This window comes from Ctenocephalides felis, unplaced genomic scaffold (genome assembly GCF_003426905.1).
Source record: "Ctenocephalides felis isolate EL2017-DRISC unplaced genomic scaffold, ASM342690v1 CF-g0.4_SCAFFOLD_01604, whole genome shotgun sequence".
Taxonomy (NCBI): Eukaryota; Metazoa; Arthropoda; class Insecta; order Siphonaptera; family Pulicidae; genus Ctenocephalides; species Ctenocephalides felis.
Genome location: NW_020537758.1, coordinates 49,211,411 through 49,223,342, shown reverse-complemented (window position 1 = coordinate 49,223,342; position 11,932 = coordinate 49,211,411). Strand labels below are relative to the sequence as shown.

General features: G+C 28.3%; 2 protein-coding genes across 2 annotated transcripts; one reads left to right on the top strand and one right to left on the bottom strand.

The window, feature by feature from the left end:
• Positions 1–1,538: 1,538 nt before the first annotated feature.
• LOC113372966 (U6 snRNA-associated Sm-like protein LSm4) lies at positions 1,539–3,932 on the top strand. Its single transcript, XM_026613296.1, has 4 exons — positions 1,539–1,677; positions 3,234–3,275; positions 3,341–3,439; positions 3,518–3,932. Exons 1-4 carry the CDS (start codon positions 1,675–1,677, stop codon positions 3,806–3,808), a joined length of 435 nt encoding a protein of 144 aa, XP_026469081.1. The 5' UTR covers positions 1,539–1,674; the 3' UTR covers positions 3,809–3,932.
• Positions 3,933–11,032: 7,100 nt separating this feature from the next.
• Positions 11,033–11,666, bottom strand: LOC113373909 (anti-sigma-I factor RsgI5-like). Its single transcript, XM_026614175.1, has 3 exons — positions 11,655–11,666; positions 11,397–11,586; positions 11,033–11,316 (listed from the first exon to the last, which is right to left on the bottom strand). Exons 1-3 carry the CDS (start codon positions 11,664–11,666, stop codon positions 11,033–11,035), a joined length of 486 nt encoding a protein of 161 aa, XP_026469960.1.
• Between the last annotated feature and the right edge of the window lie 266 nt (positions 11,667–11,932).

The window sequence follows — 11,932 nt, the reverse complement described above, 5'->3', positions numbered from 1 at the left end:
GAAAACGTCCATTAAGGGTGAAAATTTTGTTCACATACACACACACACATATACTTTTTTCAAATTTTGGTCTTATTCGATTCAGAATTGTTTGAAATGTCGAGAAAACATAAAATTAGCAAACATTCTAAAACATTTACTTCTGGAAGTTCAGTCATTTATGTCCATATGTACATTTTAATTTGTTCAGTTTTATTAACGATCTCTGTATTTTATATCTTATAGGAACAAAAAGGGGACTTCCATTAATCACGTGAGGTTTTTAGGGGGAGGGGGTTTGACAAAAAATCGCAAAATATCACGTGGGGGAGGGAGGGGTATAGTAAGATATCACGTATATTCATTTTTAACAGATTTTTTAAAAGAAGTTCAAATATTTTCAAAAAAATAAATAAAAAAAATTACAGTTTTATCATGTAACTAAAAATACACGTAATGTTTGGTGTAGGAGGGAGGTAATTTTTAATATCACCCAGGGGGAGGGGGAGTCCAAAAGCTTAAAAACTCGCTCACGTGATTAATGAACGCCCCCCAAGATGTTTAAATTAAAGATTAATAGTAATTGATACCACAAATATATATAATTAGAATACAACACAATTATAATCAGTTTTAAAAATGCTGCACAATATGTATGTATACAAATATACATATTTAAATTGATAGATATGAAATAAACTATATTTCGATATATAAATTGCATAAAACTGAATCATAGAGTACAATGACCTATAAAAGTAAAACTTATTGGACTTTATAACGAATATCTTTGTTCACACCAATAAATCAGTATAATAAATGAAAGTTGATAACAAATAGACAATTATCAAGAGAGATTTTTAAAACAATTGAAGTTAATAAAAAAAAATTACATGAACTTTTTAAACAAAAATGTTGCTATTTAAATTTATTTGTCTAACATGCTAACACATATTGATACTCTAATTGAATTAAATATATCTTCAATCATGTAGAATGATTTGATTAATATAATATGTAAATATATTCATTTAATTATGAATGCATATTTTATAAAAAAGACAATAATATAAAAATGTAAGAATATATATCATATATATATATATATATATATATATATATATATATATATATGCTTTTATAATATAAAATAGAAATTTGAAAATATAGAATATACCAGACATAATGTTTTGATCAAACACATGGTGAATGAAAGTACACAAAAAAACAAGTCACTAATTATAGTGTATATTATAATGAAACAAGTCGCATACATTTTATGATTTAGTGTGATTCATATTTAATAATCTAATTTATAAACAACTTACCAAATGTTTGATACATTTATAATAAAATAAACATTTTTCTTTCAGATTGCACAACACTCAAGCACATTGACAGTACTAAAGACAGCTGTCAAAAATATTATTGGAACTGTCAAAGTGACAGTTCCCAAAAACTTCGGCCATTCCCCGATAGATGGTGACGTCGCATGTCAAAAGTTTTAAGGTTATGTTAGGAAGACATTTGACAATTTATAAGTCTTTAGAACGCACAAAACAAAAATATTGAATTTTTGAGAATTAAGACCTCAAAATTAATTTTCACTTGAATATAACTTATTGTGAACGTTTAAGCTGACAGTGAACACTATAAGTTCTTTGTTTCTGTTTACTTTGGCAATATAACACAAACATGGTATGTGTTCCTAAAAAGTACTAAATAATGCTTATAATTTGGTATTCATTATTTCAAAGATTTCCTGCAACATTAAGGAATTAATTATAGTTGATTATATTCATTCTAGTAATTTAAAATGTTGCAGGGTAATGGTTCTTGTTAGTAAACCTCCGTGTTGGTTATGACCTAAGATGTTAATATAAATCCATACCTGTGTTAAACCTGTTTTATTTGAGGAATACTGTTATAAGGTTGATCGGAAAGTCACTTCGTTTCTTTATCATGACAATTTAACTATATTTTTTTTGAACCTAACATCACACTCAAGCCCTGTTGTTGTTATTATACGATTTGAAAACTTACATTTCGAGGCTTGTGTGTAGAAAATTCTAATCATTTACATGCAGTAGTTTTTAGATGGTACCACTTTGAATACGGAAAGATTTAAGTAGCATTTTCGACATATTTTACTCTTTTGCTATAGAAAATGTGAATATACTGTTTAAGTCAAAATGAAATTGACCGATGTTTACAAAAATGACTTGTTGACATTTCTGGTATTTTGATGTCCAAGATGCACCAACTTCAAAAAGTACGATTCAAACTGATAAAGATGCAAGAAAGGCATTAGTTGATGCAAACCGATGACTAACAATACATGAGATCCCATTGAGTTAAAATTTTTTAAATTTAGCAGTCTATGACCACTCAAAATGTCTGGGATTTTCCTTGAAACTCAATGTATGGTTCTAATAGAATGAAACGTGTGTCGTCGCACTGGCGTCCGCAATTCGCCTCTGAAAAGTCCTGAAAATTGTCGGGTTTTAAAGCAAATTGTCACTAGAAGTGTTAAATGGGATGTAAAGAATACAATACACACTCATGAAACAAAAAAAAACCTGCTCAAAACAGGTGCAAAAACTGAAATTTGCCAAAAAAGGCAGTATGTTTGGTATGACTTTAAAGGAGTTGTTCATTTTTCAGCTTTTCCAGGATAACATAAAGGTTATTTTGGATGCTATATGTCATGAGCTAATAAACTAAATGATATAGTTCAATAGAAAAGGTCAGAATTAACCCACAAGCAAGGTATAGTTCTGCATCAAGATGACACAAGACCTCACATAAGTTTGGTCAATTGCCAAAAGCTTTTGTAGCTTCAATAGGACCCAATGATACATGCATCATATTTTCCAAACCTGCCATCATCGGACAATTATTTGTTCTGCGCACTAAAAAAATTTTGGGGCGGTAAAACCTTTAACTCAAATCAGCATGTCAAAAATCACTTTGATCAGCTTTTTGCCAATAACGATCAAAACAATTATGAACTCTAAATTATACTAATACAAGAAATATGACAAAAGATGTTCGATCAAAACTGCCAATACATAATTTATCTAAGTATTTGTTTATTGTATGAAAATTACGTGCCAAAATGTCTATAAAAAACGAAGTTACTTTCCAAACAACCCAATATATAATATATTTCATCAATTTTTTTTAACTAGCTATATTTACATTTGATTTACATAAAAGTATATAACGATGACAATTTATGTTTAACATTTCAGTTGCCGTTATCTTTGTTGAGAACTGCACAGAATCATCCTATGGTATGTATAGCTATCCTAAAAATTTATTCATTTACTTAAAATACTTATCGTATTCAATGTTTTAGTTGGTTGAGTTGAAAAATGGGGAAACCTACAATGGTCACTTAGTGAGCTGTGATAACTGGATGAATATCAATTTGCGTGAAGTGATTTGCACCTCTAGGGTTAGTACAATTCTACAGTATAACAAACAATATATATATGTGGCAATTATTTTTAGAATATTTGATTTTCTATTACAGGATGGTGATAAATTCTGGAGAATGCCCGAATGCTATATTAGAGGAAGCACGATTAAATACTTGCGAATCCCAGATGAAGTCATAGATATGGTTAAAGAAGAGACTATGGTAAAAGGCCAAAGACGAGGAGATATGAAAGGAGGGCGAGGTGGAAATCAAAGAGGCCGTGGTGGAGGAAGGGGCTCTTTTGGAGGTGGCCGTGGAGGTAAACCAGCACCTCTCGGTAGAGGAGTGAATCAAGGCGGAGGAAATGTACAGAGAAATTTACAAAGCAAACAAAAACTAAAGTGACTTAATATTTATTTTAGATATTCATGTATTTTTATCATGTGTATGAACAAGTGATTTTATTTATCTTTCATGCTATTAAGAATTCCATGTAATATAGCAGTTTGTAATTCGTTGTAAATTATATCAAGCAATTTATATGTAATAAATATGATTTTCTATAATTTTTATTATTAAATTGGTTTTATTAAATGTGAATAAACAAATCAGAGATGCAAATGCTCTATTACAGGAGTATAACAATTATTGGCTTACTTAATTTATTGAAACAAAAAAATTAGTATATATTACAAAGTAATTAAGATCAAATGATAAATTATAGAAGCGATTTCAGAAATTCAAAGGTTATTTATTTAATAACATCAAGTAATAAAATCTTGAAACTTTTGAATCATTTTCGTAAATATTAGTTTTAGTCCCTTAAACCATGACATTATTTTGATTTTTTCAAATATTATGTCAATTTGAAAAATGTAAATATAACAGTGAGTCTCTGCTTTCATTAACACACATAAATGTAGAAATTCTTTCAAATTGTAATTGTTGCATGTTTTTTATTCTTAATTAGTGTTGCGTGCGCAATATATGTCTGAACACGTATAAAATACGTAAAAGTAACAAAATTTTGTAAAATGATTAGCCACCAGTAGCGTACTTTAAAACAAAATTAAAAAATTGTAACTAAAATTGTAAACATTTTAGTAATTGGAAACTATCATTATGCATATTCGTAATTGAAAAATACTATAGAAACCTACGCGCGCTCCAAAGTAATTAAAATAATTAAATTCAAAGTTTAAACTTTTTTGTTTGTTTAAACAATTGTTAGTTTTATCTATGCATTCAAACAAAAATATAATAAACATTTAATTTTAGTAAGAGTGAAATGCTCTTCAAAACCTCTCTTCATTATTTGATAATGGACATTAAATATAGTAATGAAATATTTAAAAAAAATCGAAAGCGGAACTATCGTGCCATCTTGAATGTTTAAATAAAATTTACTTTCTTAGAAATTCTCTTTCAAAAATTTTATTAGTCACTAGGTTAACGTGCTCTGATTTGAATCAAAACCAAATTACTCCAAGTTATGCTTCGGTAACTTGACTCAGATAAATTATTTGTTTTCCATGATAATTCAAAAAGGTAATATATAGCATATTTTTAGAAAACAGACGGTAACATAATTATATTTTTTAATAAATTAATAAATTTGATTCGATTTTAAGATTCAACTATATAACACAAAATAGATTAATAAATCTGGCAAGTAGAATAAAAAAATCATTGGATTATATTTCTTGGAATGTTTTATGTTTTGAACTGATCACAGTTGACTTTCACACTTATTAATTAAAATGCATTTTTAAAACACGAAGTAGAATGAAATGTGTTAAATAAATTCAATTGATTGATTTATTATTGCAATTACTGATATAAGGTTTGATTGAAGATATCAATTGGAAATCGCACTTATTGATTCATAGCGAAAGCAAAAATATTATTTGCAAAGTGAAAAGTGGAAAACTTTTGCTAAATAGCTGAACCTCAACTATAATGTTGATAAAGTCGGTTATATATACATTTCATGTTCAACGTGTAATTTTTCCTTGAGCAAAGTTCACGCAACCTTCCTTAAGAAATAATGCTACTCGCACCTTGTTTGATCAGGATTATTAATAATCGCCTTTACTATCATATTTAATAATAATAATAAGAATAGTGCCATTTTTATTATAACATATTAGATCTATTGATTCTTTAACCCTTTCCACTCGCTAGTTGCAGAATTAATACGTATTTTGCCTTGGCGGCATCTGAGTGGAAAGGTTAAAATTATTTATCAACGAATCCTTGTTGGTTCCCAGTTGATTGTAGGGTTAATCAATAAAAACAATTGTTTCTGAAATAAATATTGTTATTTATTTAAAATAACAGAAACATATCTGTTTAAATCAAAATAAACCATAATCGGAATGCATCTAATGGTGCATGGCATCGGGCCTCGGGAAGTTCCAGCAATATGCATTATGATCATAATGCATATTGCTGGAACTTCCCGTACCGCAATTAAACATTTGAAATTTAAAATTATTCAATAAATAATAACAGTTGTTTTAAATATTTTCAAATAGAATATTTATTATAAATGCATACTGTGAACTTATAAGTGCTTATTAGATTGGGCGACGATGTTTACCAGAAATTTGTTCGACTTTTTCAAGTATTGATTTTTTTTAAAGTTCTGAAATGTTTTCTAAATTAAAATTAAAAGTAAAATTTTTAAATGCTCAAGTTTTTTCAGAGTTTAAAAAAAATACATTTTTTTTTAAATTATTTGAGAATTTGAAATTTTTTTATAATATACGATGTTTTTGAAAATTTCGAAATATTCTGAAAGTTTTGTAAAACCTTTTTTATTTGAAAATTGTTAAAAAATTTTAAATTTTGAATTTGTTTTTTTTGAAAATTTTGAAAAATATGAAATTATCTGTAAAAGCAATTTTCACACCGTCTACACAAACAAAATGTTTTTCAAATTATTATAATCGGATGATATGTTTTCTCAAAAATTACATGATCATTTTCACACCCTTTGCGCTCCATACGCCAGAAACGATTAGACGTGCCTTTTGCAAAAACTTCTCGCGATCAGTACGAACCGAATGTTTTTTCAATCATTCAAATCGGTTATCCATATTGTCGAGAATGTCAAAGACATTTGTTGAAACCATTTAGATGAACTTTACAATTAAAAATCTTGGTCCCTGAACCCAAAAAAAATTTACACAAATTATGTAATTAAAACTCTTAACTTGCAACAGCATCACAAACACTTAATTAAAATCTCTATAAAATGTTTGAAAATTCCATGTGTTTAATGATTATTTTTGACCACTAAAGGTACGCCAAAATGTTAACAAACTTTTGAAACGTTAAGAAATATAAAAAAATCATTTTCGATTTTTTTGAGATTCCTATAACTTACCCTGCGGGAAGTTAATAAAAAATAATACTTCATTCATATAGATTTTTAGTAACAAATGCTTCCACTTTATATGGGTCATCCATTATCCGTACTATATACTAAGAAAATTAGGATGAGTGATCAAGTAGACTTTGTCAAATGAGGAATTTTAATTTGCATACTTCGAAAAAATATTTTTATTCATAATTATTATCTATTATTTCGTCCCTGGTAGCAGGTACAAGTACAAAACTCGTTCACTTATAAATTTTACCTCAAGGCGCCTCTGTTTCTTGAAGCGCGAATGGAAGAAAGCATTTCGCCTTCGAGTGAAATTTGTATCCGGTATAAGTTTATATATATTTAAACATTAAAGTCGAAGAAGACTGTTTCATTTCATCTTGTTTCTTTGTACTTGCAACAGCATGAAGTTAATCTTGGTATGTACGGTGGTTTTGTGGAATTCATTCCCATTGTGTTTTTAATGCTTTGTGCTACATATTTGGATACGCGTCTGGACGTTGTAAAATACAGATTTAAATGTGTGGAAACGTGTTTAATGGAATAACGATTTTTAAAAATTAATAAGTGAAAATGTAAAAAAATCAATAATTAAGTAATTAACAAGATTCACAATTCATAATAGTACTTATAGTGATTTAAATAAATCAATTAATTAAAATTAACTTAGATATGCAAAGTATATAATTGGTAGAATATTTTTAACAAGTTAATTGTCGTGTGTGTCTGATGGTAAGAAGCAATATGGGAGCTAGGGGTTCGTTATAACAGTATTTTTTGAATTAATATATCCTGAAATCCACTGATTAAATTTCTACAAAATAGAGATGGATAGTCGCTGTAACTATTTCTCTAAGTGATAATAATTCCACAAATGTTGTTTATTATTTAACAATTAATTATTCTCTAGAAACAGTGCGGAGTTACAACTTACCCCGTGTTTGGGGCTAGTTGTAACGTCCACGAAAGCAAGAAAACGACAACAATACCTCTGATGATTTATTTTTTTCTTATTCTTAAGGAAATTGACTTGTTTCTAAGTAATTTTTTCTATCAATCAACGTAAACTATGATTAATATAGATAAAATATATTTATGTTTTCTATAATATAAAAGTAAACCGCTATTATTATAATAGAGTGTCTTATGTGATACAGCTATATTTTACAAACTATAAAATCCAGCCTATTTTTGTCACTTGTATTTATATATAATTCTTATATGTTACAAAACAACGAACTAAAGTTTTGTTTCAACCAACCCCCAGGTGTGATTTTTTTACATTAATTAAGATAACTATTTAAACAATTTAGCAAACACAAAAGTTAATTTGGAACGTTAATTTAGATGAGTAAATATGGAACGAAATTAGATAAATAAAATTTAAAATTATGAATTATGTTATATCAACTTTATATCACCTGTCAAAAACGACGCACCTGCACAATTCTGTTTACTGCATCGGTCTGCAGAACAGTAGCTATGACAATATTATGCAAGACGGTTTACATGTCGAATCGAGAAAGAAAATTATTATTTTTTATTGAAAAACGCCAGTTACTAGTTACTCCTTTAGCAAATAGCCCCTAGCTTTCCTCCACAAGCCATAAAGTTTTAATATAAAAAAATAATTAATACAGAAAAATGTCTGTAATATATGTGTGACAAAAAATTGTGTTTGACAAAAAAAATTATTTGATATATTTTTAACTAAATTATCTAATACAGTTACTATGCCCATGAAATTTTCTTCCTGCAGAAAAATCTTCCGAAAATTTCTTATCGTGGCGTAGTGTTAAACGTGCTAAACAAAAAAAAAACTAAAATAAATATAACAATAAACTCTAAATTAAATTAAAATATTAAACTTCTTCAAAACTATGTTGAAGTTTGTCATAATTTTTAGAATATATTTATACGGATCTTAAATTCAAAGTTTTGTTCTTACTATTTAAACTATTTAAAAATATCATAGTCGACGTACAAGCTTGAAAATACAACGTATTCTAAATTATATAAAAAAAATTAGTTAATTGAAATATATCAAAAAAGTTAACGTTGTTTATAGATTTAATTTTAAATTACTTTTGAAGATATTTGAAATTTGAAAAAAAAATCTTTATTCAAATTTATTTTGAAATATACATAACAGTCAGCAAGGATTCGTAGATTTCAGAATACAACGTTCTTTAAATTATGAAGAAATTAAAAAGTGTGTGGCGATAAATCGATTGTGATCATAATATTTATATTTAAGCATTCTACGAAGTGAAATTATTTGTTTCTAAAATAGATAATCAAAATCTAAGATGTCCATAACCATTTAATTTTTACTAGAATATTAAATGTGTTTAGTAATAAAAATTTCAATACTCTACTATTTTTTGCGTATATGTAATACTAAATTGATTTGTTTATAATAAACAATTATGAAATATATTAATAGACAAAATATATCACAATGCGTTATATATTTGTGGACCGTATACGACTTTTAAATTTTTGGCGTTTTTATACCACAAAATTGTAATAAAGTTTTAATCACTTCGTCAAAAATCGAACTGATATATGTGTCATATAGTAAATAAAGTAAAAAAATATTTAAACAAATTTATATATTAGTACACTACATTACCAATTTATTTATAACAAGTAACACATTAATTAAATTATTCAATGTATTAACCAATTATTAAATTAAAAAGAAAAGTAAAATTATTCAACATTATTAAACTCGCTGTTTAACACTATTTTTTAAATGTGATTGAAAAGGTAATAATGATATTGATATTTAAAAAACAATGAATAATCTTTGTAAGTTATACTGGTTTCATAACAATCATTAGAATGATTATACGCTTTATACGTAGATTTCTAGAGATTCAATTAAAAATTAATATTAATTTGTAAAATTTTCGCAGGTTTTGTCAGCTTTGCTGCTTGTATCAGCTGAATTTTCTGATAGCGATAAAAAGCTAGAAAAGCGAGGATCAGTACACTTTGCTAATCAAGGAAATGGTGAATTATCTGATCATGATAGAAGACATGATTATTTTGCTAAAAGTATCACTTTGGACTCAGGATTTGTTCCAAGCTTAGGATTATCCTATGATAACTTTGGTAAGAACATTGGACAAAATTATTACGAAGGGAATGTTATATTGGGAAGTTACTCACAAAACTCCGGACTCTATGATGGTAAAGGAATACCGGAAAATTCAATACATGGAGAAATTGTGCCTCAAGCATATGCTAAACCAGTTCAATACAAAATAGTACAAACAACTACTGCGCCTTTATCTTTACCTTATAGAGAACCTGTAGTTCGATATACACAGACACCTACATTTAAGCCATCCAGGATTTCATTTCCGGATAATAAAGAACCTGGCCTAGATCAGCCTATTATTCTAAGTTCTTTGGGCCACAAAGAAAAGTTGCGAGGCGGGCAAACTTATAGTGTATCAGGAAGTTATACTTTTGGTCCCAACAAAGGGCACAATTATCGAAAGGGAATCGTCAATTCCGTGCCTGTGGGACATCGCGTTCAATCAAATATAAAACAATCAAGTTATGTAAACACACCTTTAAAACTCAAGAGAAAAGGAGGTCAAGCAACTCAATATCGTTTTGAAGTTCCCCAGAAAACTACAAATTCAAGATCATCTATGTACATAGCGCATAAATCACCGTATAACACTTTTTCGAAAAAGTATTAATGTTGAATCCAATGTTTATTGTTGAATTTTTATAAGATTATTTATATATTTATTTATTATTTATATAACTTTTAAGAAAATTTTTTACTACGTAGTGCTATGTATAATAGTAGTTCTAAAAATCCATATTATAAAACATATATTATCTATGATTTTATTTCGATTTGTTAGAATAAGATACATGCAAATTTAAATAATATTCTAGATAATTAAGTATTGTTGAATAGGTATTTTATAATTTAAGTTAATATAAATTAATTTAATATTCATAAAAATATTCACAAAAATCTTTATGTTATCATTACATATGAAGATGAAAAAAACATAAAAAATTGAGGATCCTAAGTGTGTGTTTTTATTTCAAAAGTCGTCAAATAATAACAACGATATATTTTTTTTATAAAATTTATTTTACCTATATTAATAACATATCTAATTTCTAAATTAAACTATATATTAAAATGAGACTAGAAGTGGTGTGCGAAATGATGATCATGGTGGTCGTGATGCAAGTGATGTTTAACTAAAACTGGTGTATGCACTGGAACTGGAATAGCTTTGTGAACTGGACTGGATAAGTGCTGGAACAGGAACAGCTACTTTGTGAACAACTGGAACTTTCACTGGAACTGGCACTTGCACGGGGTAAGGGCTGTCCACTTGAACCGGAACGTTCTTGACAACAGGGACTGGGTATGGTTTAGGCACATGGACGGCATATGGTTTGTCCACTGGGTATGGTACAGGTACATTGTAAGGAACATGGACAGTTCTTTCTACTGGAACTGGTACAGGTTGAGCAACTGGAATTGCTACTCGGTTGACGGATACAGTGTGGCTCACTTGTGGTTGTGCGAGGATTCTAATCCAGCAACTCCCAAACTGCTTCCACCTAAACTTGATAGACCTCCTCCCAAACCAAGTCCATGTCCTACCAAAGCACCGCCAGATAATCCACCGTGGCTCAATCCATGTCCATATAATCCTGCATCACCTAATCCTAATAAACCACGTTTAACAACTTTTTTATCATCTTCGCCATACACTGCGGCTACCACAACAATGAGTACCACCTGCAAAATGTAATATATTTTTCTAATTTATTATTACGTTTCAAAAACGTTTTTATTTTTCGTCTTACCAAGAACTTCATGATTGTGCTTCTGTTTCGAGAGTTAGATATGATATGATTTTATTTCATACATTTTCTGCTTTTATAGTGATACCTATTTCATAAATTGTCTCAAACACCCGATGTCAAAAAACATAAATGACAACCGTTTGTTGTAACATAATGATATGATTGCATACTAAACGCAAAGAGCGACATCGCGCTAATTAAATATTCAGATTTTTATATGACACATATATTTTGTCTTGCTCTGGATTTGTTACTCAATACTTTCGATCTCACTCTTC

Bases quoted from the DNA above. Each gene is read 5' to 3' on its own strand.
- LOC113372966 (XM_026613296.1), top strand. The intron at 3,276-3,340 runs GTATGTATAGCT...TCAATGTTTTAG, and splicing joins CTGCACAGAATCATCCTATG to TTGGTTGAGTTGAAAAATGG. The intron at 3,440-3,517 runs GTTAGTACAATT...TTTCTATTACAG, and splicing joins AAGTGATTTGCACCTCTAGG to GATGGTGATAAATTCTGGAG.
- LOC113373909 (XM_026614175.1), bottom strand. The intron at 11,317-11,396 runs GTTTGGGAGTTG...TAGCAATTCCAG, and splicing joins ATCAAGTTTAGGTGGAAGCA to TTGCTCAACCTGTACCAGTT.